The sequence below is a fragment of the Miniopterus schreibersii genome, assembly GCF_964146895.1.
Source record: "Miniopterus schreibersii genome assembly, chromosome: X".
Classification (NCBI taxonomy): domain Eukaryota; kingdom Metazoa; phylum Chordata; class Mammalia; order Chiroptera; family Miniopteridae; genus Miniopterus; species Miniopterus schreibersii.
Window position 1 is genome coordinate 76051414 of NC_138104.1, and position 26935 is coordinate 76078348.

Below are 26935 nucleotides of genomic sequence, written 5' to 3' on the forward strand. Positions count from 1 at the left end.
TGATGTGAGAGAAAAATATCAATGGATTGCCTCTCGTACATGCCTCAACCAGGAATCAAACCTGCAACCTAGGTATGTGCCCTGACCGGGAATCAAACCTGCAGCTCTTTGGTGTATGGGACAATGCTCCAGCCAACTGAGCCACCTGGCCAGGGCTATTTATCTTGTTTTTAAAATGTTATTTCCCCTACTAGAATGTAAACCCTACAAGATTAGGATTTTTGTCACTCTGTTGACCACTGTATTCCCAGTGCCTGGCATGTGGTAAACTGCTTAATAAATATTTGTTGAATGTATAACCTGGTGGAGGTACCAACTGTGTGTTTTGTCTTAAAATTAATTACTCTTACCAATCCTAGGTTACTACTCTTTGTTTTGTTCAGTGTTACTTGGTATCAGTGCTTTGAGGCCAGAGAGACATTTTTCATCTCTCTGCAAACAAAAGCTATAGTTTGGGACTGAGTGACTGAGAGGCATGTGGAAGGAAGAAATTAACAACCCAGTTGATGGTGCTGGAAAAAGACATTTTGGACTCTGCTTTCCAGTGGCTGGCATATTCTCCAAACATTCCCCCTTGTATTTTGCTAATCTATTTTGAGTACCTTTAATAAAGGTAATATGTCCCTCTTTGTTATTCAGAACAGAAAGCATGTCCTTTCTCGTGGCTTAATTTCTCCTTCTTTCATGGTTAATATCTCTTCGGACTCCTCTGCTTAGGTGCTGTCGCTCTCTTATTAAGGAGGTGGCCAGTTGATTGGATTTGAGTTTGAGCATTAAATAGATCATTTAGTCTCACAGACACGAATTCTGTTTTGTGTCCACATTTTGCTCATCCAGTCAGCCAGCTACCGTGAATATATGAGCCTTGGGTCTCTTCTCCTGTGGGGGCAGTCAGGTAGGCCTTGGCATTCATACTGAACTGAGAGGGTGCTGGCTAACGGGTGACCCAGCTTTCCAGTGAGGGCTGCCTGGCCACCCTGCCTCAGAAGATGATCCCCTACTGTGACTGTGGACGTCACATGTGAACTGGGCATGCTGCTCACTACTCAAATAATTAGGTCTAAATGGGTTTCATGACCTTTGTGAGAACTCCATTCACCAAGATGGTATTTAGGAAAACCTCAGGACCTTATAAACACAAAGAAATCAACAGATTTTTGCTGAGAAGTGGAGGCTCTTGTCCTATGGATTGCAAGGTGTCACTGGATGGGGACTGGGCCCCAGCCTGCCTCCGGCTGGCCTGTAATGTATGAGTAGTGCAGGAAAGATTTCACAACACAAGTCCAGGTGATTTTAAGAGTATGTTTATTAAAGCTTGGAACAGTGAGAATATAAGAGAAAGAAAATAAAAAGTTCACCCCTGAGATAAGGCATGGGCTTGCTCCAGAGAGAGTCCATGTTGGTATCCTTTGTGTTGAGGGCTTTTATCTCTCTTTTGCAGTTAAGAATCTTAGGGGAGTTCTCAGGGGAGGGTTTCAGCAGAATATTCATCAGTTTTCTAGTCAGGTGTGTTCTTTAATATATGTTGATGTACCAAATAGAGTCCATAGAAGGACCAGGGTCATTTTCTGGTCAGCTTTGCCTCAATCTCAGATTTGTTTGACTCTAATTAGGTCTTTTGTTATTTATTCCTCTGACTTCATCTGTCCTTGGGTTTGGCTGCCACTAATGGCACTAATTGGGTCTCTGTTATCTCTCTCCCTGACCAGGGTGATTTAAGCTATTTATTCTGTGGTTCGGGAGCAGAGGTGTAAACTATTTGCTCTCAAGTGTTCTAGGTTTGGGAAGATAAGATCTTGTGATTTACTAGCTGGCTGTAAATTGCTTGACTTGTTTGGCCCTATTTATCTAACCATTTGCCTCAGTTTCCCTTTTCCCAATTGTTAACATCTAACATCTAACTATCCTGCCTCAACTGGAAAACTTTAAGCTAGGCAGAGATGTTTATTTTAGAATCACTGTCCTTTCAGTGGTTTTGAGGTAGACTGCTGAGGAATGTAAGGTGGGTGCAGGGAGGCTAGGAGGCTATTTTAAAAAGTTCATGTGAAAGGTGGGGAAATGGTGGACATCTATAATACCCTCAACAATAAAATAAATTTTAAAAAAGTTCATGTGAGAGAATGGTTGCCCCTGTGCAGAACTAGATGACTCACTTGGGGGTAAATGTGATAAGGATGACTCACAGGTATTTGATTCTCATAGAGACAGGAAATGGGAAAGAGAAACAATGTTTACAGAATGGTCTGAGAGTTCCCTACCTCTTGGACCTGTTGAGTTAGTGGTGTTAGGAAGATGTCGAGCTTGGTAGAGAAGACTGTCCTGGAATCACTGCCTGAAAGCTTCATGTTGGGTGGATGACTTTAAAAAAATGTTTTATGCCCGGCCGGGCGTGGCTCAGCTGTTGAGCATCGACCTGAGATCCAGGCCATCGGGGTTTGATTCACGGTCAGGGCACATGTCGGGGTTGCGTGCGGGCTTGATCAATGACTCTCTCATCATTGATGTTTCTATCTCTCTCTCTCCCTCTTCTTTCTTCTCTCTGAAATCAATAAAGATATATTTAAAAATAAAAAAAATAAAAATAAAAATGTTTTATTATGGAATATTTTAAAGACATAAAAGTCGAGACAATAGTATTGTGATATTGTGATTTATCTAAGAAATATGTATTTGATCACACAGCTCATAAAAGGCTTGAAATTTCCCAAATAATAAGAGCAATAAAGGTGTCTTAATATTCATAACAATCCCCTTTCAACCACACAAGAATTTATGTTAATCATGGGACTTTTGGAAAGCACCTCAGGATGGGGGCTGGGGCTGGTTGTCAGGGGAACCAACTATGTGATTAGAGGATTGGAACTTTTAGTCCCATCCCCCGACCTCTGGAGAGGGTCTGGAAATTCAGTTAAGTCACCAATGGCCAACGATTTAATCAATCATGCCTGTGTAATGAAGCCTCCATAAAACCCCCAAATGATGAGGTTGTAGAGCTTCCAATGGGTAAATACGTGGAGGGTGCTGGGAGAGTGTTTCGATCAGAGAGTATATGGAAACTTCAAGCCCCTTCTCCGTACCTTGCCCTAAGCATCTCTTCCATCTGGCTGTTCCTTAGTTTTATCCATTTATAATAAACTGGTGATCTAGTCAGTAAAATGTTTCTGAATCCTGTGAGCCGCTATAGCAAATTAATTGAACCCAAGGAGGGGGTTCTGGGGATCTCTGATCTACAGCTGGTTGGTCATATACACAGGTGACAATCTGGATTTGTGATTGGCATCTGAAGTTGTGTGGGGTGGGGTGAACATTCTTGTGGGACTGAGCCTTTACCCTGTGGGATCTGAAGCTGTTTCCAGGTAGGTAGCATCAGAATTGAATTGAATTGTAGGACACCCATTTGGTGTCGGGGAATTGCTTTGTGGTGTGAAAAACACACACACAGAAGTATAATAAACCAAACTTCATGCACCCATTATCTAGCTTTGTTAATTACCAGCTTATAGTCATCTTGTTTTATCTATATCCCCTACAGCTACCCCTTCCTATGACACAAAATCCCAAGTTTTATTTGTAAATATTTCAGTATTTACCTGCAAAAGATCATGAATCTTTAAAAAATATTGCCACAACACATGATTACTCCTTGAAAATAACAGTAATTTCATAATGTTTGTCAAATATCCAGTGAGTTCACATTTCCCCAATTGAATTTTTTTTTTTTTTTTTTTTAGTTTAAGATGCAAATAAAGTCCCTACAACCACATTTGGTTGATAATCTGTTTAATCTGTAGGTTTGGGTGGATAACTTTTCAGAGCATTCTGGGTCCTATTTGTATGAACCTGAGTGATAACCAGTGCTTGAACAAAAGAAAGAGGTGCAGGAAGATAGTGTTGATGTAAGAAATGTTTAAAACTGTAGAGAATTTTTAGGAGAACTTATTTGAGCCAAACTTACAACATTACCAGGAAGCAAGATGTCAAATGTTCCCAAGAATGACAGTTTTGCAATTTCTTTTACACATTTGAAATCGAGGGAAGTAAGGAAGATTACATGGAGGTGGGAGAAAGCAAGGCGGGGATTGGATTATAGGGCAGTTAACAAAATTACATGCTCTCTTGAGGGTGGTTAGCTTCTAAAGAGAGATGTTTCAGAGGCAAATTAACCTAGATGAGCAGAAACAATGGACAGGGCTTGCTTAAGGCAAAGTTGAACCTTTTACTAAAAAGTTATATGCCTGGGATGTGACTCCCCGTCATGATCTGTCCAGATAGGCATTTATGATCAGATCACCCTGTGAGATTATTTCCCTAGAACCCCTTTTCCCTCCACAATAGGATAATGTAGGGATCTTCTTAATAAGATCTTTCTTAACTGAAGGATTCATTTTTATATTTTTCTCCTGAGAGGCATGATGCTTTTAGGAAAGCTTTACAAAGTTCTTGTACTTGTAGCCTCTTTCTCCTGCAGTTAATTCTCTGTACTGCAGCTATAGTATCTTCTAAAAGTCAGGCCCAATTATGTTCCTTCTTAGCTCAGAAGTCTCTGTGGCCTCTGTTTCCTTTGGGAAATGTCTGCTTTCAGGAGCTTGGCTTAAAGAGATGCCTCATCATCTCCCTTGTCCCAGTCTCACGCCTGGACACTTGGTCTCCACCCTCCCCTTTTCTCCCAACATGGGGTATGCTCCAGCCGTGCTGCTGTGGTAATGTTCACTTTCCGACCTCATGCTGATAGCTTTATCTGAAATATAGTTCACACCCCCTCTTCTTTCATCCATAGAAATCTGACTCATCTTGAAAGACACAACTGAGAAGTCACCTTTTCTGTGAAGTTTTCCACAGCTAATTTTTCACCTGAAAGAATTATTCATTCTGTCCTTCACTATGCCACCTTTTCGAAATTTTTTATTTTCTATTTTAATCCTCACCTGAGGACATGCTTAGAGAGAGGAAGGGTGAGAGACAGATAGAGAGAGAAACATTGATCTGTTGCCTTCTGCACACGCCCAGACCAGTGATCGAACGTAAAACCCAGGCATGTGCCTGACTGGGAATCCAATTAGCAACCCTTTGGTGCACAGGATGACACTCATCCAACTGAGCCACTCCGGCCAGGCTATGCCACCTTTTTATGCCTCTGTTTTGTGGTGCTCGGCACAATTTGACTGGCTTTTTTGTTAGTTTTATGTTCCCTGGGCAGACGGGTGTGTGTATGGAAGCTCAGGAGGGCAGGTGCTGTGACTTGGCCAGCACTGTGTCTCCTCAGCAACCAACTCGGAGCCCTCCTCTCCTGGAATGCATAGTACATGTTTGGTACCAGCTCTTAGAAGGATGAACAATAGCTTTTCTATTACAGCTTATCCACCGTCTGTTTTGTTTTATCAAGTAGGCTGTGAAATATGATACGGTTTAGAGCTGAGCTGAGTTAAAACCAGTGAGTAATTACGTTTTATTCTGCCCTCATAAACATGTAAAAGATTTTGCTGAGTATATGGTATACAGTGTTTCTTTTTATGTCATTAATGTTGACTCTGATTGTTGACTTTGGATACTTCCCAGATACCAGTTTCATGACTCACAAATATTGCAACGAAAACACAAAGCTCTAATCTTTCCAGATACTGTTTTGTTGTCTGCCAAAACCCAGACATAGATTGGGCGGAGGAAGGCATTATGTTCATAATTTAGGGAACTGACACTAGCATATGTGTATGATTTGTTAATATAATTTGTAGTCAGGTTACAGTTTTTGATTTTTGTTATTTCATTCTTTCAGCAACCATTAATTGAGTGATGGCCATACTCCAGACATTGCGCTGGGTTCAGTGGAGCTTGCAATCTCGTGGGGAGGACACACAATAACACTTATGTGGGCACTGACAGCACAGAAGAAGGAGTGGTTAACTTTCTGACAAAGGTGGTGCTGTTTCAGCTGAGTACTCCAGGTGAATAGGAACTGACCAAGTAGATTGTGGGGTATAGAGGCGGGGACAGGGGAGAGGGTAGAGGGCTGGGAGACAGACCTGACAGCAAGGGCAGTGAGTGCCAAGAGCAGAGAGGTAGGAAGTGGCCTGACGTCAGTATTTAGCTGTCAGTTTTATTTTTAATAGGAAATATATATTACACATGGTATAAAATTCAAATGGCTCAACAATGAAAATTAAGTCCTATTCTTTCTCTGATCCCCAGCCATGAAAGTCCTCTCCCTAGAGACAACCACTGTTATGCTTTCTTTGTACAGAGTTTTGCTGCATTTACAAACCTGAAATCGATTTTCTTTTTATCCCCATGCAAAAAGTAGCATGCTATGCAACTTGTTCTGAACCTTGCTTTTCCCCCACTAAATGTATTGGAAGTAGTATTGCTGCATTTTAAAAAATATAATGGCTGTAGGCTCTGTTATGTGAGGAGACCACAATTTATTTAGCCAGTACCCTTTGGAAGGGACATTTAGGCCTTTATAATAATGTTTTGTTATCCATCCCATGAAGTACATGGGAATAAGTGAGCTACAGCCACAGAGAACAGAGCTGAGGGTTGTAAATATTACTTCAGGTCCTCTTAACAAAGAAAAAGTCAGGCATATTTGGAAAAGAACCAAGTAGAATTTCAAGAAATTAAAAATAGTGAATGAAATTACAAACTCAATGGATAGGGTAAAGAACTGAAGAGGGAATTGGCAAACTAAACAATGAATCCAAAGCAATTATCCAGGAAGTGGCACAGAGAAGCAGGAGGAAGATACAGCTACATGCTGAAGTGCAACACAGCGCTGAGACCACAGGAACTAGGGCCACTTGTCACATGGATGATGCTCACAGGCATATTGTGGGGTGAAAGAAAAAGCAAGTTACAGAATAATTTTCACCACATGTAATTCAAAGCCATACAAAATTAAACAACATATATCTGCAATTAAACTCTAAGGGCATAATAAACACCAAATTCTGGCTAGTGGTTTCCAGGGTGGGGAGTGTGTGGGGGAGTAGAAGAATGGGGGGCAGTGGGAGGACTTGATTGGGAAGAGGTACTTATGAAGTGTACTTAGCTTTCTTGGGAATGCACTGTTGATTAAGTTGAGGTCTAGTAGACCATTCTTATCCTGATTAATTCTTGCGAAATATATTAAATAGCACGGACATACCTTGGAGATATTACAGGTTCAGTTCCAGACCACTGTAATAAAGTGAGGATTGCAATGAAGTGAGTCATAATCTTTTTGCTGGTGGAGGGTCTTGCTTTCAATTTATAAAAAATGCGACATCTGTGAAGCACAATAAAACGAGGTACATCTGTATACAAAATAGTATATGTAGCTTATGTATGGAGAAAAAAGTTCAGTCGTTGAACCCAACTCTGCCTAGTACAGTGAAAGGGAATGAAGTGTTAATTCACACATTCCTTGGAGGAATCTCAAAGGTGTTATGCTGAGTGAGAGAAGCCAGTCTGAAAGGGTCATACATATACTGCATGGTTCCAGTTATTTAACTTTGAAAAGACAAAACTCTAGTAATGGGAAACAAATTAGTGGTTTCTGGGGTTAGATAGGGTGAAGGTGTGACTGTCAAGGAATAGTACGGGGTTTTCTTGGGAGTGATAGAACTGTTTAGTATCCTGATTGTAGTGGTACTTACATGAATTTATATGTGGTTAAAATTCAAAGAACTATATAGCAATAGAAAATAATCAATTTTATTGTAAAACAATTTAAAAAGTAAAAAAATAAAAAGACAACATAAAGAAAGGTTTAAAAAACAGTAAAGAAAAAATAAGCTAAGACTAGGAGGGAATATTTTCAAATCGTGTATTCAATCAGAAACTTGTATCAATACATAAAGATCTCTTACAATCCAATAAAATGACCCAGTTTGACTATGGCAAAAGCTTTCAATGGATGAACATTTCACCAAAGAAAATATATGAATGTCCCTTAAGCACATAAAAAAATATTCAACATCATTAGGCATTAAGGAAGTGCAAGTTAAAAACCACAGTGAGATACCAGTTAGCACTCTCTAAAATAGGCATAATCAAAAGACAGTAACAAGTATTGTTTACCATAAACTGTAACTATCATACATTTCTGGTGGGGATATAGAGTACTACCCTTTCCCAAATGGAAAACAGTTTGGCAGTTTCTTAAAATAGTAAACATAGATTTACATGTGACACAGCAGTTCCACTCCTGGGTATCTACCCTAGAGAAATGGAAAGATATGTTAAAGTAGACTTATATATAAATGTTCATAGCAGCATTATTCATAGTAGCAAAAAAGTGGAAACAACTCAAATGCTTATCAACTGGTGAATGTATAAACAAAATATGGTATATCCATGCAATAGAATACTATTTGGTAACAGAGTAATGAAGTACTGATACCTTTCTTCCACATGGATGAACCTTGAAAACATTATGCTTGGTGAAAGAGGCCAGACTCAATATACTACATATTGTGTGATTCCATTTTTATATGAAAAGTCCAGAAAAGATAAATCTGTAGAGACAGAAAGTAGATCAGTAGTTGCCTGGGGCTGGGAGTAAGAAACAGAAAGTGACTGCAAGTCAGAATGTTCCAAAATTAGATTGTAGTGATAGTTGCACAACTCTGTGAATGTACTAAAAATTACTGAATTGTACACTTAAAAATGATGAATTTTATGGTATGTAAATTGTACTTCAGTAAACTGTTTTTAAAAAGTATTTCACTGCATATTCAAAATAAATAACAAAAATACTTGAATGAATTCTCCTTGAAACGAATGTATCAATGAATAGCACAGATGCATAATAAGTAGCAGAACAAGTAAAAAAATATTGAAGCACAACCCAAGTACACGGACAATGGTGGGGAGAGGGACTGGGGAGGGGAATGGGATGGGGTGGAATGGGTCATTGGTGAGAAAAAGGGACATCTATAATATTTTAAACAAAATTAAAAAAAATATTGAAAAGACTAACATTCATTCTCAAAAACAGAGTCACTTAAATGATCCCCAAACCTAAAAAGTCATTGTCACAGCTGGGATGGATCTATTGCTTTCTCTTTATTCACTGAATTAGAAATGGTTATCACTATCTTCACACACTGTGTAACTGGGTCTGGGTGGGATGCCTTCAGATGAAGCTTTAGAACTCAGAACAACCTGTACAGTGCTGTAACCAGACCCTCAGTGGTGGCCGAACCAAACTGGTGATTATCTACTCCCAGTAGCCCATCTAAGGGAAGGTGAGGTCTTAGTAGAGAACAGTGCATCCATGCACCTGTTCCCCAACTCTTTAACAAAGGCTTATTAATAGAGACATCTAAATATTGCAGCTGGTGGATGGCTGTCTAGAATTACAGCGAACTGAGTGTTCACCTGTTCAACTGTTCTCCCAACAATCTCAGTAACAAAAGTGGAAACTGGCACTGGACTAATGGGGGCTTGTTTCTTTAATGACTTCATAGAACTTTTGAGCCACACTTTGTCCATAATTCCATAATTAAATTCTTTCCTCATACCATCAAGTTTTGGATGGGCACATGCATAAACTATATGTAGGGTATCATCAGCACAATATACAAATACAGTTATGAAGTGAGTTTTTTCATACCTACAAGTTGAAACAGTCTTGAATTTTTTAAATTGAAAAAGTCTTGAATTTTTGCAGCTTTGGAGTTCACCATCTTGTTCTAAGCCACATCACATGTCAAAGGAATTTCATCTATATTTGCTTTCTGTAAATGGTCAAAACTAAAATTTTTCCTGACATTAGTCATACACCTATGAAATCAGTGATCCTCTATCAGTTGATATCTATGTGCTATTTTTCTGGCTCACACGCATAGTAGATTATTTCTCTTTGTTATATGGAACTCTATGATGTTGTTGATCCTAGAAAATCATTAATGCCTCTGTTGCCCTCCATTGTTTTTTGTGAATACTGAGCATTTTGGGCTTTGAAAAAAATCTAGCGTCATGTTTTGATACCTTGTAGTTACGACCTCTTTACAGTTCCCTTTCAGAGGATGTCTTTTACATATGGCAGATAAAAATATGCCATTCATGTGTTCTCCGTACCTTTGTCCTAATATCTTATTATTTCTTGAAGTGGAAAATGCCAAATGTGAACCTAATATCATAGCAATGACTGTCCTTTTGCTCCATGGACTACAGTGGTAATAAATATGAATCTAAAATGTTTGAGGGGTTACTTAAACTCTACCTTGAATTAGCAGTACTGTATATCCCATTGCTTGGTATATTTTTGGTCAAAACTATCAGGACAGTGTTAACTTTGTATCTTTGTTGAGGTGTTTTTTGTTGACATGTTTTACAACAAGGGGCATCATCACCACCTTTACTGTTAGCGTTTAATCTTTAATATGGATGCATTGGACCCAGATAGGGAGGGAAAGATTTAAAAAGTACTATATAAAAACAATGTTCATCACCTAATAATGCTTATAGATATGATGGTGATGGTTAATAGGGGAGAGTGTAAAGGCATTTCCTATAATTTTCGATTTTGTCTGCAAATAAAAACATCCTATAGGGAAAAAACTCCTGTTTCCCCTTTGCTCTCAGTACTCACATTGGACACTTCTATGACCAGATATGTGGGAATTTCCCCACACTGAGCAATTCTCCAACTCTCTGCTGGATACCAACTGGGTGTCTCACAATTTTACTCAGTTCTGATACTTTACCTGGAAATAGTATCAGATTCCACAGTTCAGGGCTCAGTCCTACAAGACTGTTGCCCCTCCCACTTTAGAGGCCAGTCACAAGTCCAGGTTGTCACCTGTGCTTCTGATCAATTGGCTATAAATCAGAGATTTCCCACAACCCCCTCCTTGGGTTTGATCATTTGCTAGAATATCCCAAAGAGTTTGGGAAAAGAGTTTACTGATTTACTATAAAAAGATATAACTCAGGAACAGCCATATGGAAGAGAAGCATAGGCAAGATATGTGGGAAGGGACACTTGAGTTTCTGTGGTCTCGGAGTACAACACTCTCCCAGCACAGCACCTCCACTTTTCACCAAATCAGAAGTATTAGGGCTTGCTTAAGGCAAAGATAAGCCTTTTACTAAAGAAGTTAACACGCCCAGGGCGTGACTACCTATGGTGACCTGCCCAGTTAGGAATTTGTGATCAGATCACCCCGTGAGGTTACTTTCCTTTTCTCATCCACATGCCTAACTAGGGAGTGAAATAAGAATAAAAAACAATATTAAGTTTGATGTGGAGTGGACAGTGAACCCCAGAGAGCCCTTAGCAGCCTTCTGGCCACCAAAAGCCATTTCCATCATAGCTGGGGAGCAGCCATGGCTGCCACAGTCAGCTCTAATCACCACTCCCATTACTGCAACCATGAGCAGCAGGGCTGAGACCTAGCAGCTGCCTGATCCACTTCCTCAGCTCTGCCACCACTCAGTATGACTCCGTGGGCAGGGACAGAGGCAGTGGCAGCCCACTGGTCATCACAATGAAGGTTGGGGGAATAGTAAAATGGTTTATTGTAAGAAACAGACATGGTTTCATCCATGGGAATGACACCAACCAATATTCATTTGTATACCAGCCTGCCGTAAAGAATAACCCCCAGGTAGCACCTTCCCAATACAGGAGGAAAAGAAACTATAGAATTTGATGTTATTGATGGAGAAAAGGCAGCAAATGTGGTAGGCCCTGGTGGATTTCCAGTTCCAGGCAGTAAATAAGCGGCAGAGTGTAATCGTTATAAACATTATCAATGTTATGGGAGCCCTCCGTGTGTTTACCAGCAAAATGACCTGAATAAAGAGAATGGGGGAAAGAAGGAGGGATTATAGAGTGCCCCTAAGTGCCAGGACCAACCACATGCACACGTTTCCCCATGTGGAGACCCTACTGTGGGTGCTGTCCAGAGTATTACAACCCTGTGCAAGGGAAGCAACGGGGGTGCCGACGATCAGGTTGGAGAAGAACAAAGTAGACCAGGGAGACAGATCACCTATTGGGGTTACAGACTGTGACTCGGAGTCCCTCCTTACCTGGTACAGCAATGAAGAGGAGCAGGGAAATCAAGAAGAGACCCAAGGTGAGTAGCCACCTCAGTAGAGGTGCCCCCAAAACTTCAGTTACCAACATAGACACCCAGAAAACCCTAAACTACAAGATGGCAAAGAGCCCACCTTTGTGAAGTCAGCTCCGAGGCTGAGCAGGAAGGGGATGAGTAGTGAGGACTTACAGTCTCTACCATTACCATCATCTGGGTTAGTCTCTCAACAAAAAGAACTGAATATGAAATTTCCGCAGCAAGACCTGAACAGATGGTTGCTGCTGAAAACCTTAAGTGCTTGCTTTGTGCCATTGACCAGATAACTAGAACTATCTGCATTATGGGGTTTTTATCGTTTTTCTCTAAAGCCACCTCTTTTTGGTAATGACCAACATGATGCTTTTTGGATTTTTTTAAAAAGTCTGGTGTTGCCCAGCTGGGCGTGGCTCAGCGGTTGAGTGTTGACCCAGGATCCAGGCAATCGGGGTTCGATTCCCTGTCAGGGCACATGCCCGGGTTGCGGGCTTGATCCCCAGTCGGGGGCGTGCAGGAGGCAGTTGATCAATGACTCTCTCATCATTGATGTTTCTACCTTTCTATCCCTCTCCTTTCCTCTCTCTGAAATCAATAAAGATATATTTAAAAAAAAATAAAACTCTGGTGTTTTTTATATACCTTTAAAAGTTTGAAAATTATTTCATACCAGGTCAACATGATATTATTAAGAACCTGATTTTTAATTTATAATAAAATTTGACAACTTGTTTTTTTCCACAAAAGGCAGCAAACTGCAAATATCTATTAATACAAGTCAATAATAATAATAGTAATAATAATGCAATACAGAGACAGTTTGACTTAAAGAACTCTAAGTTTTCCCTAGATTTTGTATATTTATTCTTCAACAGTGTCTTGTGAGTTTTCATGTGTCTTGGTGATAAGAGACATTATAGAACATATACATAGAATATAGTAAACATTGGTCATTCTTTTTCTCATGTAACTTTCTCCTTCAATGCATAATGGGATGGGGGAACATTTTACTATGCTGTCTTTTACTATTGCTGGCAAAGAACTGAATATAGAGAGATGTCTGAATTTTTCCTCCTAAGAAAGAAGTGTAGAAAGTGGTGGTTATTTATGTTTTTTTCACATTTCACTCACTTTTCCTTGGGCATGTGTGACTCATGTCCAGGATCAGGGGAACACATTCCTCCCGCACTCGTGGGACTGAATGCTTATACATGACTTTGCTGGAGGGTGGGGTGGGGGGTTCCTAATGGGAAAACCTTACTAAGAAGAAATGAGACTTAAAGACTTGTAGGGAATTATTTTAGCTGTATCATAGCCACAGGCCCAAGAAGTTGGCTCCACAGTCCCCAAATCATGACTGCAAAAATGTGCACTGTGGTATTTAGTTTCCCAAGGGATATAATTACTTTTTCCATGATACCCAGTCCTTGAAATGACCTGAACAAAAACATTTCTTTTTATCTCCTACCTCTTATGTAGCAAAGCAAATTGCATTTGTTGCAACTAGAAATTTCCGCAGTGCATCCAGGTCCTTGTTGGCAGATGGCAGCAGGACTGGCCTGAGGGCTGCTGCTGGTGCAAATCAAAGAGCTCAGAAGTTCTGCCCTGGGCAGAAAAAAATTGCTTCTTATCATCCCTTCCTCATTCACCAAAAGCCTGAGAAATGAGATATGATCAGTTGTTAAAAGTACTCAGTGCCATAATAACCATGAAATATACTCTCCTACCTTGTCCTCCTGGTGGCTGAGGGATGCTTAACCCTTTTGAAGGACTGTGCAGTCTCTTCTAAACCTCACACCCTGTACCTGAGCTCTAAGATTACTTCTGAGTTTCTTACTTGTTGAAAATCATCCATGCCATTATTTCTATGCTCTCTCTGTCCTTCCACAGGCCTGATGTGTTTTTTCCCTCACTCTGTTTCAGGACTCATCGTCGGGGTGATCCTGAGGTACGGCACCCCTGCCACCAGTGGCCATGACAAGTCACTCAGCTGCACTCAGGAAGACAGGGCCTTCAGCACATTGTTAGTGAATGTCAGTGGGAAGTTCTTTGAATACACCCTGAAAGGAGAAATCAGCCCTGGCAAGATCAACAGTGTAGAGCAGAATGACATGCTGAGGAAGGTGAGCTGGGGACATTCAGTGGTTGTTGTCTGATATGGTTTTTGACTTCCAATTTGATCTTGACCTTATGGAGAGAAATCCTTTTAAACTCATAGAGCATAGGCAGCATTCCTGCCCCTCAGTTTTACTAGGAAGCTTTTGGGCTATGATGAAGAGAAGAAGGAACCATATTTGAACTTGAGCCCTCAGCTTTGCTAGGATCAGTAGCTGACTTGGCCCATTGATGGTGCAGTAGGTTTGTACATCCCCATTCGGCTGTCTCTCTAATCCCTATCTTTTCTTTATTGTGTCTTTTGTTATGGTTTAGGGAGGAGGTTGTTTCTTTCTTAAGATTGGTTTCACTTTCAGCTTGTTTATTCAGAGTTCAGAAGTATAATTCTTAGTTCTTCATGGTTCATTTGCTGTATTCTATAAAAATTGAGTATCCCCTCTCATTGGTGATTGATGCCAAAGGCTTATTATTCAGAGGAAGAATATCTTCTTGTCTTAGAATTTGAGTTCAAACATTGGTTTTCATTTGATGTTGGGGGTAGCTAAAATACTCCACAGGGAAAAGGATAGGATTCTATGTCTCCTTACTTGGATGATTTCCAGCATAAGTAAGAGATTAGTATTTATCCTCATATATTCTATTATCATATAGACCTGGGCTTATCAGCAGGAAGGCTTCTAGACAAAGTCTGCGGGATCAAACTTGTGGGAGCCCCTTTTAATATGGAATAAGTCTAATGTGTCTGAAGGCTTGCAGTCAAATTCAAAGTATAGCCTATGCTCCAAAAATTAAATTGTTATTGATCTCAAGATGTACCCTAATCCTCAAAGAAAATTATTCTTGACCTGGAGCATTCAACATGTCCATCTTCTCCATGTCCCAAATGGCAGTTCTAGTGAGCTCTTTGCTTTCAACCCTTCATAAGCATTCATGGGATGATATGGGTGTCAGGAAACTCTTGTGCTGCTTCACACATTACTGGGTTTAGTGATTTCCAGCAAATTTCACTCTCTTTGGCCCCAGTGTCCTCATACTGGATAGGTATTGTCCAAATTCCTTTCTCATTCTGACAGTCCCTGCTTCTCAGGACTACTCTTATCTTCAGCAAGAAGATAGACTAAAACATAATTTTGAGAGAACCATTCTATTTTTAATTAGACTGGTTAACATTTTCATTTTCTAAAGAGAAATGCTAATTTTACTTTTAATAATTAGAATGAAGATCTAAAATAATTTATTGAAATAACAGCCAAAAAATATATTAACATGAACAATTTTTTTAAAAAGGTTAGGAGGTTTATAGAATGGTTGTTTTTGGGGTGTGATAAGACTTTGCTGTCTAATAGTTTCACAGTTATTTACCTGTATCAAACTCACAGGTAATTTTAGTTCCTGTAGAACTGCTGAATTTATGTCAATGTTTAGGAAGCCATCAACATTACTGGAGACTTTGATCTAGGCCACATCATGTATCTCAGAAGGCTGGCCACTCAAGAGACTTAAATTTGGTAGAATTATATCTATAAATGATTCTGTGGGAGGATCCAGAAAATTAATAAAGAATTATGACTGCATCTTTTATTGCAGTTGAACCTTCATAAAGGTTTGATAAAAATCAAGATGTTTTTACTTTTTTTTTTTTTTAAATTGATTTTAGAGAGAGAGGGGAAGGGAGAAGGATAGAGAGATAGAAACATCAATGAGAAAGAAACATCAATTGGCTGCCTTCTGCATGCACCTACTGGGGATTGAGCCTGCAACCTGGGCATATGCTCTGACCTTGAATCAAACTGGTGAACTCTTGGTTCATGGGTGGATACTCAACCACTGAGCACACCAGCTGGGCGAGATGTTTTTATTTGTTGTTTAAAAACATTGACCAGAAGCTTTCTATGAGGTCTCAAAATTCCATTTGTACTATTGTGCCTTGTGTGTTAAACAGCAGGCCAAGAGCACAACTCAGAAGTGTTATGTGGAAAAGAACATGCCAGTCCACAGGGGAGCTGTGGCTTCTTTTGTGATGAGCTCATGATTTTTCACATTTATGTTATGTGCTTTAAATATTCAAACTTTAGCCAGTGGTTTAAAATATTAAGTAAATACTATAGCACTAATTGGTATTAAACTAAAAATGGGCTTTTTTCTTTCTAAACTTTTAGGTAACATTTGATCCAGAGGTCTTTTTCAACATTCTGCTGCCTCCAATTATTTTCCATGCTGGATACAGTTTGAAGAAGGTAAGAGATTTTTGCCAGTATTTCTCTTCCCCTCCCCCCCAAGCTTAGAAGTAGTCACAAATTATCCACAGATAATAACATAATGACATTCTTGGGGTGAATTTTCATAAAACAAAAGTTTTGTGTAGTTGAAAAATGAAATATAAACACATTCCAAAATAATGCTCATGATAGTACACATGTGTGTGTGGTATATACAGGTAATGCCACAAGTGGGTCTACCTGTACCAATAACTTCATGGAAACTATGGAAACAATTCCCATGGCAAACAGATTTCTTGCTGGTTGACCTTTTAATAGTGTTATTGCTTGTTTTAAAGTTTTACTTTCTCTTGAGAGGTAGAAAGGCTTTAAATTATGTAACCAGTATGATTTTTTGCCAGTATTTCTTAAAGCATGGGAGTCTCTGTGTTAATTTACCTGCATAATTTTCTAGTTTTTTCCTTCTCCCAGACTGCTTATTACTGTGTTCTGTGCCCACTCAGAGACTATAGTTGACTCATAATCAGTGATTCTTTTCTGTTTTAAAACCCAGAACTCAAATACATTGCCAGTGGGAATGTAAAATGACACCACCACTCTGAAAAACAGTTTCACAGTTTCTTATAAAACTAGAGTTGAAATTCCCATATGACCCAGCAATTTTATTCCCAAGGACTTATCCCAGAGAAATGAAAACTTATGTTCACACCAAAACCTGTATATGATTATTCATAGCAACTTTATTCGTAATAGCCTCAGACTGGAAACAACTAAGTTGTCCTACAATAGGTGAACGGTTAAATGAACATCTATACCATGGAATACTATTCACTGATAAAATGCAATAAACTACTGAAACACACAACAATCGGGATGGATCTCAAAGGCATTATGCTGAGTGAAGAAAATGCAATTACAAAAAGTCACATACTATATGATATCATTTATATAGCATTCTATAAATGACAAAATTATAGGGATGGAGAACAGATTAGTGGTTTCTGGGGACTAGGGATGTGGGAGTGAGGGGAATGAGCATGACTATAAAGGGGTAGCATGAGGGACATTTTTGTGATGATAGAACACTTTTTTATCTTGATCGCAGTGGTGCTTACATGGATCTACACATGCAATAAAATGACATAGAACTATACACACATATTGTGCTAATGTCATTTTCCTGGTTTTGATATTGTACTGCAGATATAACCAGTGGAGGAAACTGGGTGAAGGTACATGGGCCCTCTTTGTGCCAGCTTTGCAACTTCTGTGAATCTATAATTACTCCAAAACAGAAAGTTTAAAAAATTGATCCTGATTATTGAGAGTCATTGTGTTCAGCAGCAAGGTAGGGCCTAAGCCCCTAGTTATTTAAAATACCAAATACCTTTACAAATAATGCTAGTGGCTCCCTTCCTCCCTCATTGTGGGAGTATTCTGTAAAAATTTAGCCTCCAAAAAGGCCTTCCTCCCTCAAGCTCAGGAGCTTGTTTCAGCTCTCTTTCTGAATAGAGACTAAAGGAAACTTTTTCAGTGAACCTAGAGAAGGGAGATCTTGGCTGCCAGTAAAACTCAGTAACATCCTTAGGAACTAGAGAATGCCTTTCCAATTGATAAACCTCTAGATACATTAATCCAGAAAAAAAAGAAACAAATTACCTATATCAGGGATGAAAGGGGGAAACATCATGACAGGCACTTCAGACATTAAAAGGACTATAGTGGAACACTACAAACAACTTTGTGGAATTAAATTTGACAACCCAGCTGAAATGGACAAGTTCCTTGAAAGATACAAAAGACCAAAACTGACCCAAGAAGAGATAGAAAACTTGAACAGCCCTATATTAATTAAAGAAATTGAGTTCATCATTTAAAACCTTTCCACACTCCCAAATGGCTTCACTGGTGAAGTCTATCTAGCAATTAAGGAAGAAATAATATTGGTCCTATACAAACTCTTTCAGAAGATAGAGGAGGGAGCACTTCCAACTCATTTTATGAGAAGACACCTGCCCATTAGGCTGGTTCTTTTGTCAAAGCAACTCTGCAGTTGTCAAAGGTTTTTAAACTATTTCCAATCAACGTAAACATAGTTATACTTTAAAGTTTATCTGACACAGACTTTATAAGAATGTGAGGGTAGTAGATTAGCTCCCACCCCTTCTCCCTCAGGTTTCCAACACATTGATAAACAGACAGACACAAGGAGCTGACTGACAAGTGAATGATCCATTTATGACCCAAAGTCCCTGGTAATGCATGTTGGATGATGTAGTTTAGTCCTTAGTTTTAGGGCTGCTTGCTACACATAATGAACTGAAGACAGATGCCCTTTAGTTGCCAGCTCAGTCTCCATCACAAGTAGGGAGGCTGAAATGGAGAAATCCTAGAAATTGCTGGGCCTCTTTTGCTGTTAGCATGGAGACTAGAAGAACAAGAACAGTCCCCTACCTTGCACAAGAGGATCAAGATGGCAAGTCAGTGTCAAGCCAGTCTCCCCCTTCAGAGATCAAATGACTCCTTTCCACTGTATCACCTTTGGGGGAGGAGGAATGAAACATAAGTCCCCTCTCCATGATGGATGCTTGAGTAGCAGGAGGCTGTGTTTCTGCACACTAGCCCAACATATATTTGTACACACCCATACATGTAGAAAGTGTCTTGCATTTTACTGGTGATGAACCTGACCTCAGAATTATTAAGTGGCATCTATGAGGTTACATAGATGATGAGGGACTGAGTCAAGGTTATGGACTATCTGTCTGACCCCAGGGCCCAGGGTGTCCATCTTTGCTACACTCCCTCTGGATTTAGATTTTCTGTACAAAAAAATGTATCTTTTTTCTGACTAATCTATTGGGTTGCCAAAGTCATCTGAATCTATGCGTCAACTATTGACATGTAACAGATGAGAGATGGTTTTATGGATATAAATAATGTTATTCTTTATCTAAATGAAGATTTGGGAACTCCTCTTAAGATTGAATGGGTGATGAATAATTTAGTATTTTAAATAACTAATCTTAATGTATAACCATAGTCATAGTTGCTTTCAAATAAAACCAAATCATTGGTTGTGAAAGCCACTCTAATGACCAAGAAGCATTTTAGTTTTTTCCCAGCCTTCCCTTTGTCAGCTTCATTTTCTCAGAAGAAAAACAACAGACTTTGCCAGTTACCAATTTAAACTGTTTTTGAAATGCTAGTCTTTCAGGTTATCAACTATTAGTTTAATCTCTTTCCTTTTTAGCCATCATAAAGACACTTAAATAGTTGGTTCTTACATGGTTGCCATCTCTGATTAAACCTGCTGTCAATGGAATGTGTAATAAATATTTTACCATTTACCACAGGTATGTAAACATATATTCGGACCCTTTGACATATGCACATATAGTTGTCATGTAGACATGGCCTTTTTTTTTTTTTCTAAGCTGAAAAAGTATCATTGCAATTAGCTTTGATTTTTGTGCTGCTGCTCATGGTTTGCTTTCAGGGCATTGGCAAAGAAGAAATTCACCTATAGAAGCCTTAATTTTTGGTGATTTCCCCCAGCAAACACACACACACACACACACACACACACACATTAAAATTAGTCAGTGGTAGAAGATGGGGTTTCCCAAAAAGTAGGAATGCTAGGCTTAGAATGGTAGGAATTGATATGTCAGGTAGGTTTTCATCATGAGCAAACTTTTGTTAAAAAAATATATCTTTCTTGATTTCAGAGAGAGGAAAGGAGAGGAAGAGAGAGAGATAGAAACAGCAATGATGAGAGAGTCATTGATCGGCTGCCTCCTGCATGCCTTCGACTGGGGATTTAACCCCCAACCCGGGCATGTGCCCTGACCAGGAATCAAACCCTGATTGCCTGGATCCTAGGTCGACACTCAACCGCTGAGCCATGCCCGGCTGGGTGAGCAAACTTTCTCATACTGATCTTAGCCTTATATTCTTGAAGGCTTTACCAGGGCATGTCGTCTCCTTTTGTCTCTTTGTTCCATTCTGTCATGGAGAGGGGAAAGTAGGGGAGACTCTAAACCAGTGATGACCATGTGAACCACACGACAGTGTGTACTATCATGACCACATAAGAAGACAAAAGACATAGAATTCCACTAGACACCTGTTTTTTTTCCCCTAAAAGGATGTCGTGGGAATTGAGAAGGATAGCTTGTGCAGTGAGAGTGCAGTAACCTGGGGTTAGAGCACCTGCTCTCCAGTTCTGGTGCTATGGTTTGGTGGCCGTGTGAGCTCTCATCATGTGAACCTTTAGCCTAGATGTCTCTTATATAAAATGGTTTAAATAACACCTTCCTGATCAGGTCATTGTGAGAATTGGATGAGCTAATATATGTGAAAGTACAGTAGATCCTTGAACAACATGGGTTTGAACTGCATGTGCCCACTTAATACATGGATTTTTTTTTCAATAAATATTGTAAATGTATTTCTCTTCCTTATGATTCTGTTAATAACATTTTCTTTTCTGTAGCTTACTTTATTATAAGAATACAGTATATAATACATAGAGCATACAAAATATGTGTTAATCAATTATTAGTAGTTAAGTTTTGGGGGAGTCAAAAGTTATATGCGGATTTTTGACTGTGGGGGTTGGTGCATGCTCCTAAATTGTTCAAGGGTCAACTGTAGTTTCGTAAACCATGAAGTATACAGTTAAATACTAGGTATAATAATACATAAATAAGATGCATGTTATACCTTTTCAACGTGCAGTAAAATCTCATTTCATATCAGCAGATATAAATGGGGATTCCTAATTGTGTGTGTAATTTTAGAATATATTTTGAGTGTATTTTTGGTGGCAGATTTACATTCCTATTTTTTTGCTTTGACTAATATCATGAATATGAATTCATTTAATATATTCAAACTAATCATAGGAATGGTTACCCAAAAGAAAGCTGAGTGGCAAGGGAAAGCACATCTGGTATTTTTAAAGTGAATTTATTGGAGTGACATTGGTTAATAAAATTATGTAGGTTTTAGGAGTACAATTCTACAATTTGTCATCTGCATATTGTGTTGTATGTTTACCACCCCAAGACAAGTCTCCTTTTATAACCACTTATCCCCCTTTACCCTCTTCTACCTCCACCCTCCCCTTTTCCTCTGGTAATCACCATGCTGTAGTCTGTGTCTATGAGTTTGTTTGTTTTTTATGTTGAAATCCTAACTCCACACCTGAGAATGTGACTGCATTTGGAGGCAGTCTTTTTAAAAAATTTATCAGGGTGACATTGGTTAATAAAATTATATAGTTGTACAATTCTATAACACATCATCTATATATTGTATTGTGTGTTCACCACCCCAAACCAAACCTCCTTCCGTCACCATTTACCCTCTTTTACCTTCCCCCACCCCCCCTTCCCTCTGGCAATCACTATCCTGTTGTCTGTGTCCATGAGTCTTCATTTTTTTCTTTGCTTAATTTCTTCATCCTTCTTACCAGCCCCAACCCCTTCCCCTCTGACAGCTGTCAGTCTGTTCTCTGTATCCATGAGTCTGTCTCCACTTTGTTAGTTATTAAAATTTGTTCCTGAATACTTCACATGAGTTTCACTGATCTCATGTTTCATCCCTGATGCCCTTTGAGCCCTCCCTGATTTAAGCCCTTGCTGGAGCTTTTAGAGGCAAGTAGATCTCACAGTTATTGATTTTTTTGGGGAAATCTACTATTTTCAAAACTTTGGTGTATAAATACATTAGCTTAAAAATAACTGGTTTAAGAGGCAAACATAGTGTGTCCATAATATGTACAGGCAGCACCGTCATTTGGTGACTGTGGTATGGCAAGCCCTTGAAGGTTTCTTTTCTGAGCAGGTGAGGTTGCTTAGGGACAGTAGGCATTCCTTGACACCTTTTTCAGCCTCAAAGAGAGGCAAGCACTGGGGAAGGACAAAGCCAAGTCCTCAGATCCTCTGTCTAGAATTCAAGCAGAGGATGCCCACAGCCCTTTATCTGGTCATATTTCATGGTTGCTGCTCTATCCAGGCTAAGTTTTTCTTGTGCTCAGCTGGCATGCTGGGACTCTCCTGATTTTTTTTTAAAAAATATATTTTTATTGATTTTAGAGAGAGAGGAAGGGAGAGGGATAGAGAAATAGAAACATCAATGAGAGAACAACATCGATTGGCTGCCTCCTGCATGCCCCCTACTGGGAATTGAACCTATGACCTCTTGGTTCATAGGTGGTGCTCAACCACTGAGCCACACCCGCCAGTCTCTCTTGCCTTTTTAAATTTTAAGATAAAGCATTCCTGACCCCTACTTAATTAGGGTGTTTGGGTGATTTTGTTTGTCTGTTTTTGTTAAATAGTTCTGATTGTCCAGTGAAAACAGCTTATGCCTTGAGTAGTAAGAACCATGGCTCCAAGAACAGGGATTTTCCCCGTCAGAATATCTGACAGCCTTAATGATTTATGAGCAATAACTCTGTGTGTGTGAGAGTGTGTGTATGTTTTAAGGTAGCCAGTGAATGTACAGAGGCATTAAGAGGAGTACAGTTTTGCCACTTCTTTCTGAATAATACCTTATATCTGTGTAACTATAATTTTCTCATTTCTTCTTGTTTCTCATTTCTAGTTGTTTCTCATTGCTTTACATCTATCTTTCCCAGGCTCTCAAGGTTAATCCAGATGAATATCAGGAGACACTGCAGATGCAATGAGCCAGTATTTAAGACATTCTGTTTTCTGGTACTGAATTAAGTAGAAAGCTCCTTAGATAGCACTTTCATACTTTATTAGTTTCAAACTTGTATCTGTAATGATCTTCTAAGGTTCCACCAGAACTAGAAGTGACTAGCTGAATCACTAGAGTAAAATGGTTTGGGTTAAATCTATGAAAATGATTGGTCTACTTACATGTGCACACACACACGCACACTCAATGTAATTTAATATAGTTAGTTGCAGTAGTCTTGTCTGAAATTTACTAAGCCCTTGCTTGCTTACTCAGTGATTGGTAAAGACAAAGGACATTTAAAAACCATGATGTTTAAAGGCTAAATAGCATTATTCAGGAGTAACTTCAGTTATGACTTGATATAATAGAAATAGTAAGTAGAGTTTTACTTTTTAGAGACTTTTACTGTGTTTCTAATGCTCACTGTAAAAAATCACAATATGATTCCTGCTTTTTTGTTTTATTCAGAGACACTTTTTCAGAAATCTTGGGTCTATTCTGGCCTATGCCTTTTTGGGGACTGCCGTTTCCTGCTTCATTATCGGGTAAGGCACTCTTTGTCATATAACTTAACACATTTCCAAAGAGATGAGATCCACATGGGCCCACAGAGTCAAGTATTTTCCCCAGCTTTATTGAGATACAGTTGACACATAACATTGTGTAAGTTTAAGATGTACAACGTGTTGATTTGATACATTTATAAATTGCAAAACGATTACCAGCATAGCATTAGCTAACACCTTCATCCTCTCACATAGTTACCATTTTTTTGTGGTGAGAACATTTGAGACCTACTCTTTTATCAACATTCCAGTATATGATACAACGTATTGGCTATAATAACCAAGCTGTACATTAGCTCTCCAAACATGTTAATCTTATTACTGGAAGTTTGTACCCTTTGAGCAACATTTCCCCACCCCCAGCCCCTGGCAATCATCAGAGTCCAGTAGTTTGATATTTATGGTGATGCATTTAAGCTCTAAAGCTACATTGTCCAGTGTGGTAGCTATTAGCCATGTGTGGCTATTTAAATTAAAACTAAAATTAATTGAAATAAAATTATACCTAGTTCCCAGATCTTGGTTTCTAATATTATTTGCCAATAAAAAGAATCAGGGCCCTTTGCAGAAGTGGTTGATTCTAAGGCTGGGGCAGCAAATATACAAGATGAGAATGGAGAATCTTATAATGCCAAAAGGTAAGGAAGTACTCATAAATCAAGCAAACATTGGTGATGATGGGAGGCAAGATGGGGAAAAAGCTGCCAGAGAGAAGTCTAGTAACCATGTCTAAGCTTGTGGTAGAAGGAAATGAAGAGGAAGGTGTGGTTTCAGCAAATATTTAAAGGGTTGATGAAAGAAGCCTTTGATAAGCAACAAAGGGCAAATCAAATCTGTATCACAGAGTTACTATAAATTGAAATAGAACCATTCAAGTGTCTGGAACAGTGACGGGCACAAAGTAAGCAAACATTAAGTTATAGTTATTCTCAAAAGGATTAAATTCTGCAAATAGTTCTTGAGCTCCTAGCTTAGTCAATTTACTTGTTCTGGGCACCCAGGATATAAAAGTGAGCAAGGACATGGTTCTGACCATCAAGAATCTTATCAGAAGATTGGCTTTAGGGTGTAATGAGTCTATTCTGTGGTTATTTTTATTCTCTTAACCCCTGCAGCTGCTGCCACTGCGTGCACACACACACATACACACACACACACACACACACACACACACACAGAGCAACATGTACTAGGTCTTTTAACACTCCTCATTCTTCATAATTTGTAAGCTGTCCTGTAGGAAATGTGCTCTCACCAAGTTTGGTGGTCCCTCTTGGGCCACATATTCTGCACAGCATGAGGAGGGCTGCTGCTGGCCTGCCAAACCCATGCAAAGAATGAGAGGCCAGATATGTTGATGGGTACACTGATATTTTAATTGGATTTTTAGAGTTTTGCCTCTTTCCCCTTCTTTGAAATAATTCTTGGCAGGAAAAGTTGATCACTTGAATCTTTGTGGCTAACCCATTTTATTTCCTCTCCAACTTCATCCAGTCCACTCATTTCCATGACTTTCAATGCACTATCTTAGAACCCTGTGAGTTTTATAGCAATTTGTTACACATTATACAGGTTTCTTTCTCTTTCTGTCCTCTCAATTACCTAGCTGTTTAAGATGCCTTTGTAAGTAAGCACAACTTTTAAAAATGGGATGTTCAGATGTTTCAGCAAGATGATATTAACTGCAAACTATTACTTGGTGCCAAAGTCTTATTGCACATATTCCTGGTAAGTGTCCAACCACAGCAGCTGCCTGATGTTTTCATGACTCTCTCTTGAAGTACAGTATTCTAGTACTACTCTGTTGCATATTTGCTAGTTTACTCAATTGGGAGAGTTTTTTATTTTTCTCTTCTGATATAGTTTGTCTTCATTTCTTACAGAAATCTCATGTATGGTGTGGTGAAGCTCATGAAGATGGTGGGACAGCTCTCCGATAAATTTTACTACACAGATTGTCTCTTTTTTGGAGCAATTATCTCTGCCACTGACCCAGGTATTTTCATATTTGGCATTATTATTATGATATTTCATTATTTAAATCTTAAAAAGTTCAGAGTAATTGTGAACTTTTGTTTCAGTAGGGAGACTGTAGTATTAACATGGAATGGTGGAGGAATAGACTACTAAGTGGTCTAACAGACTTAGATGGCTTTTCTAAGAAAGTCATGTATTTCCCTATTGTTATTATAATTAATTGTGGTAAAACATATAACAAAGTTTACCATTTTAACCATTTTTAACTGTACAGTTCAGTAGTGTTAAGTGTATTCACATTATTATCTAACCAACCTCTAGAACTTTTTCATTTTGTAAAATTGGAAATAGACATCCCCATTAAACAACTCCCCATTCCCCCTCCCCCAACCCCTGGCAACCACTCTTCTACTTTCTGTCTCCATGAGTATGACCTCATATAAGTGGAATCATATATTTGTCTTTTTGTGACTGACTTATTTCACTTCTCATAATATTTTCAAGGTTCATCCATGTTATATATAGCATGTGTCAGAATTTCCTTCCTTTTTAAGCCCAAATAATATTCTGTTATCCGTATATACTGCATTTTGTTTATCCATCCATCTGGCAGTAGACCCTTGGGTTGCTTCCTCCTGTATTTCCTTTTTGTCTTTCATTTCAGAATGTCTAATTTGTTCATAATTTTTACAAATAGACTATCTTCTTTTTCAGTGCTGTGCTTTTGCCTTCTTTCAGGAAACATATCATTTGGTTTAAATAATACTTTCTCTTAGTGGAAACGTACACAGTACCTGTAGTGAGTGTAATTTAATTTGTAAACTCATTTTGTGCACTGTTCCTGCATGACTGCTCATTGTGATGTGGTTCTTATACATAAATTTCTTACCATGTATTTTTCTTTTTCTTTTTTTAAAAAATATATTTTTATTGATTTCAGAGAGAGAGGAAGGAAGAGGGAGAGAGAGAAAGAACCATCAATGATGAGAGAGTCACTGATTGGCTGCCTCCTACACGCCCCCTACTGGGGTTGAGCCCAAAACCCTGGCATGTGCCCTGACCAGGAATTGAACTGCAATCTTCTGGATCATAGGTCGATGCTCAACCACTGAGACATGCTGGCCAGGCTACCATGTATTTTTCAAGTCTTAGTTGAACCAATTCTTAAAAGTTAAACCAGTTCTTATTATATGTCTTTCCTCCCCAGTAGCTCAAAACAAACAAGCCCCCCCCCCCAAAAAACAACAACACACCAAGCAAACCTCCTCTCCAAGTCAGAACC

The 26935-nt window shown here is 39.0% G+C and overlaps 1 protein-coding gene across 1 annotated transcript in view; it reads left to right on the plus strand.

The window, feature by feature from the left end:
- SLC9A7 (solute carrier family 9 member A7) overlaps positions 1 to 26935 on the plus strand; it is a 118192-nt gene that overhangs the window by 36017 nt on the left and 55240 nt on the right. The window contains exons 2-5 of the mRNA XM_081125631.1: positions 13983 to 14182; positions 16334 to 16411; positions 23579 to 23655; positions 25560 to 25672. Coding sequence (XP_080981757.1) covers positions 13983 to 14182; positions 16334 to 16411; positions 23579 to 23655; positions 25560 to 25672 — 468 coding nt within the window. The remainder of the gene's footprint in view (positions 1 to 13982; positions 14183 to 16333; positions 16412 to 23578; positions 23656 to 25559; positions 25673 to 26935) is intronic.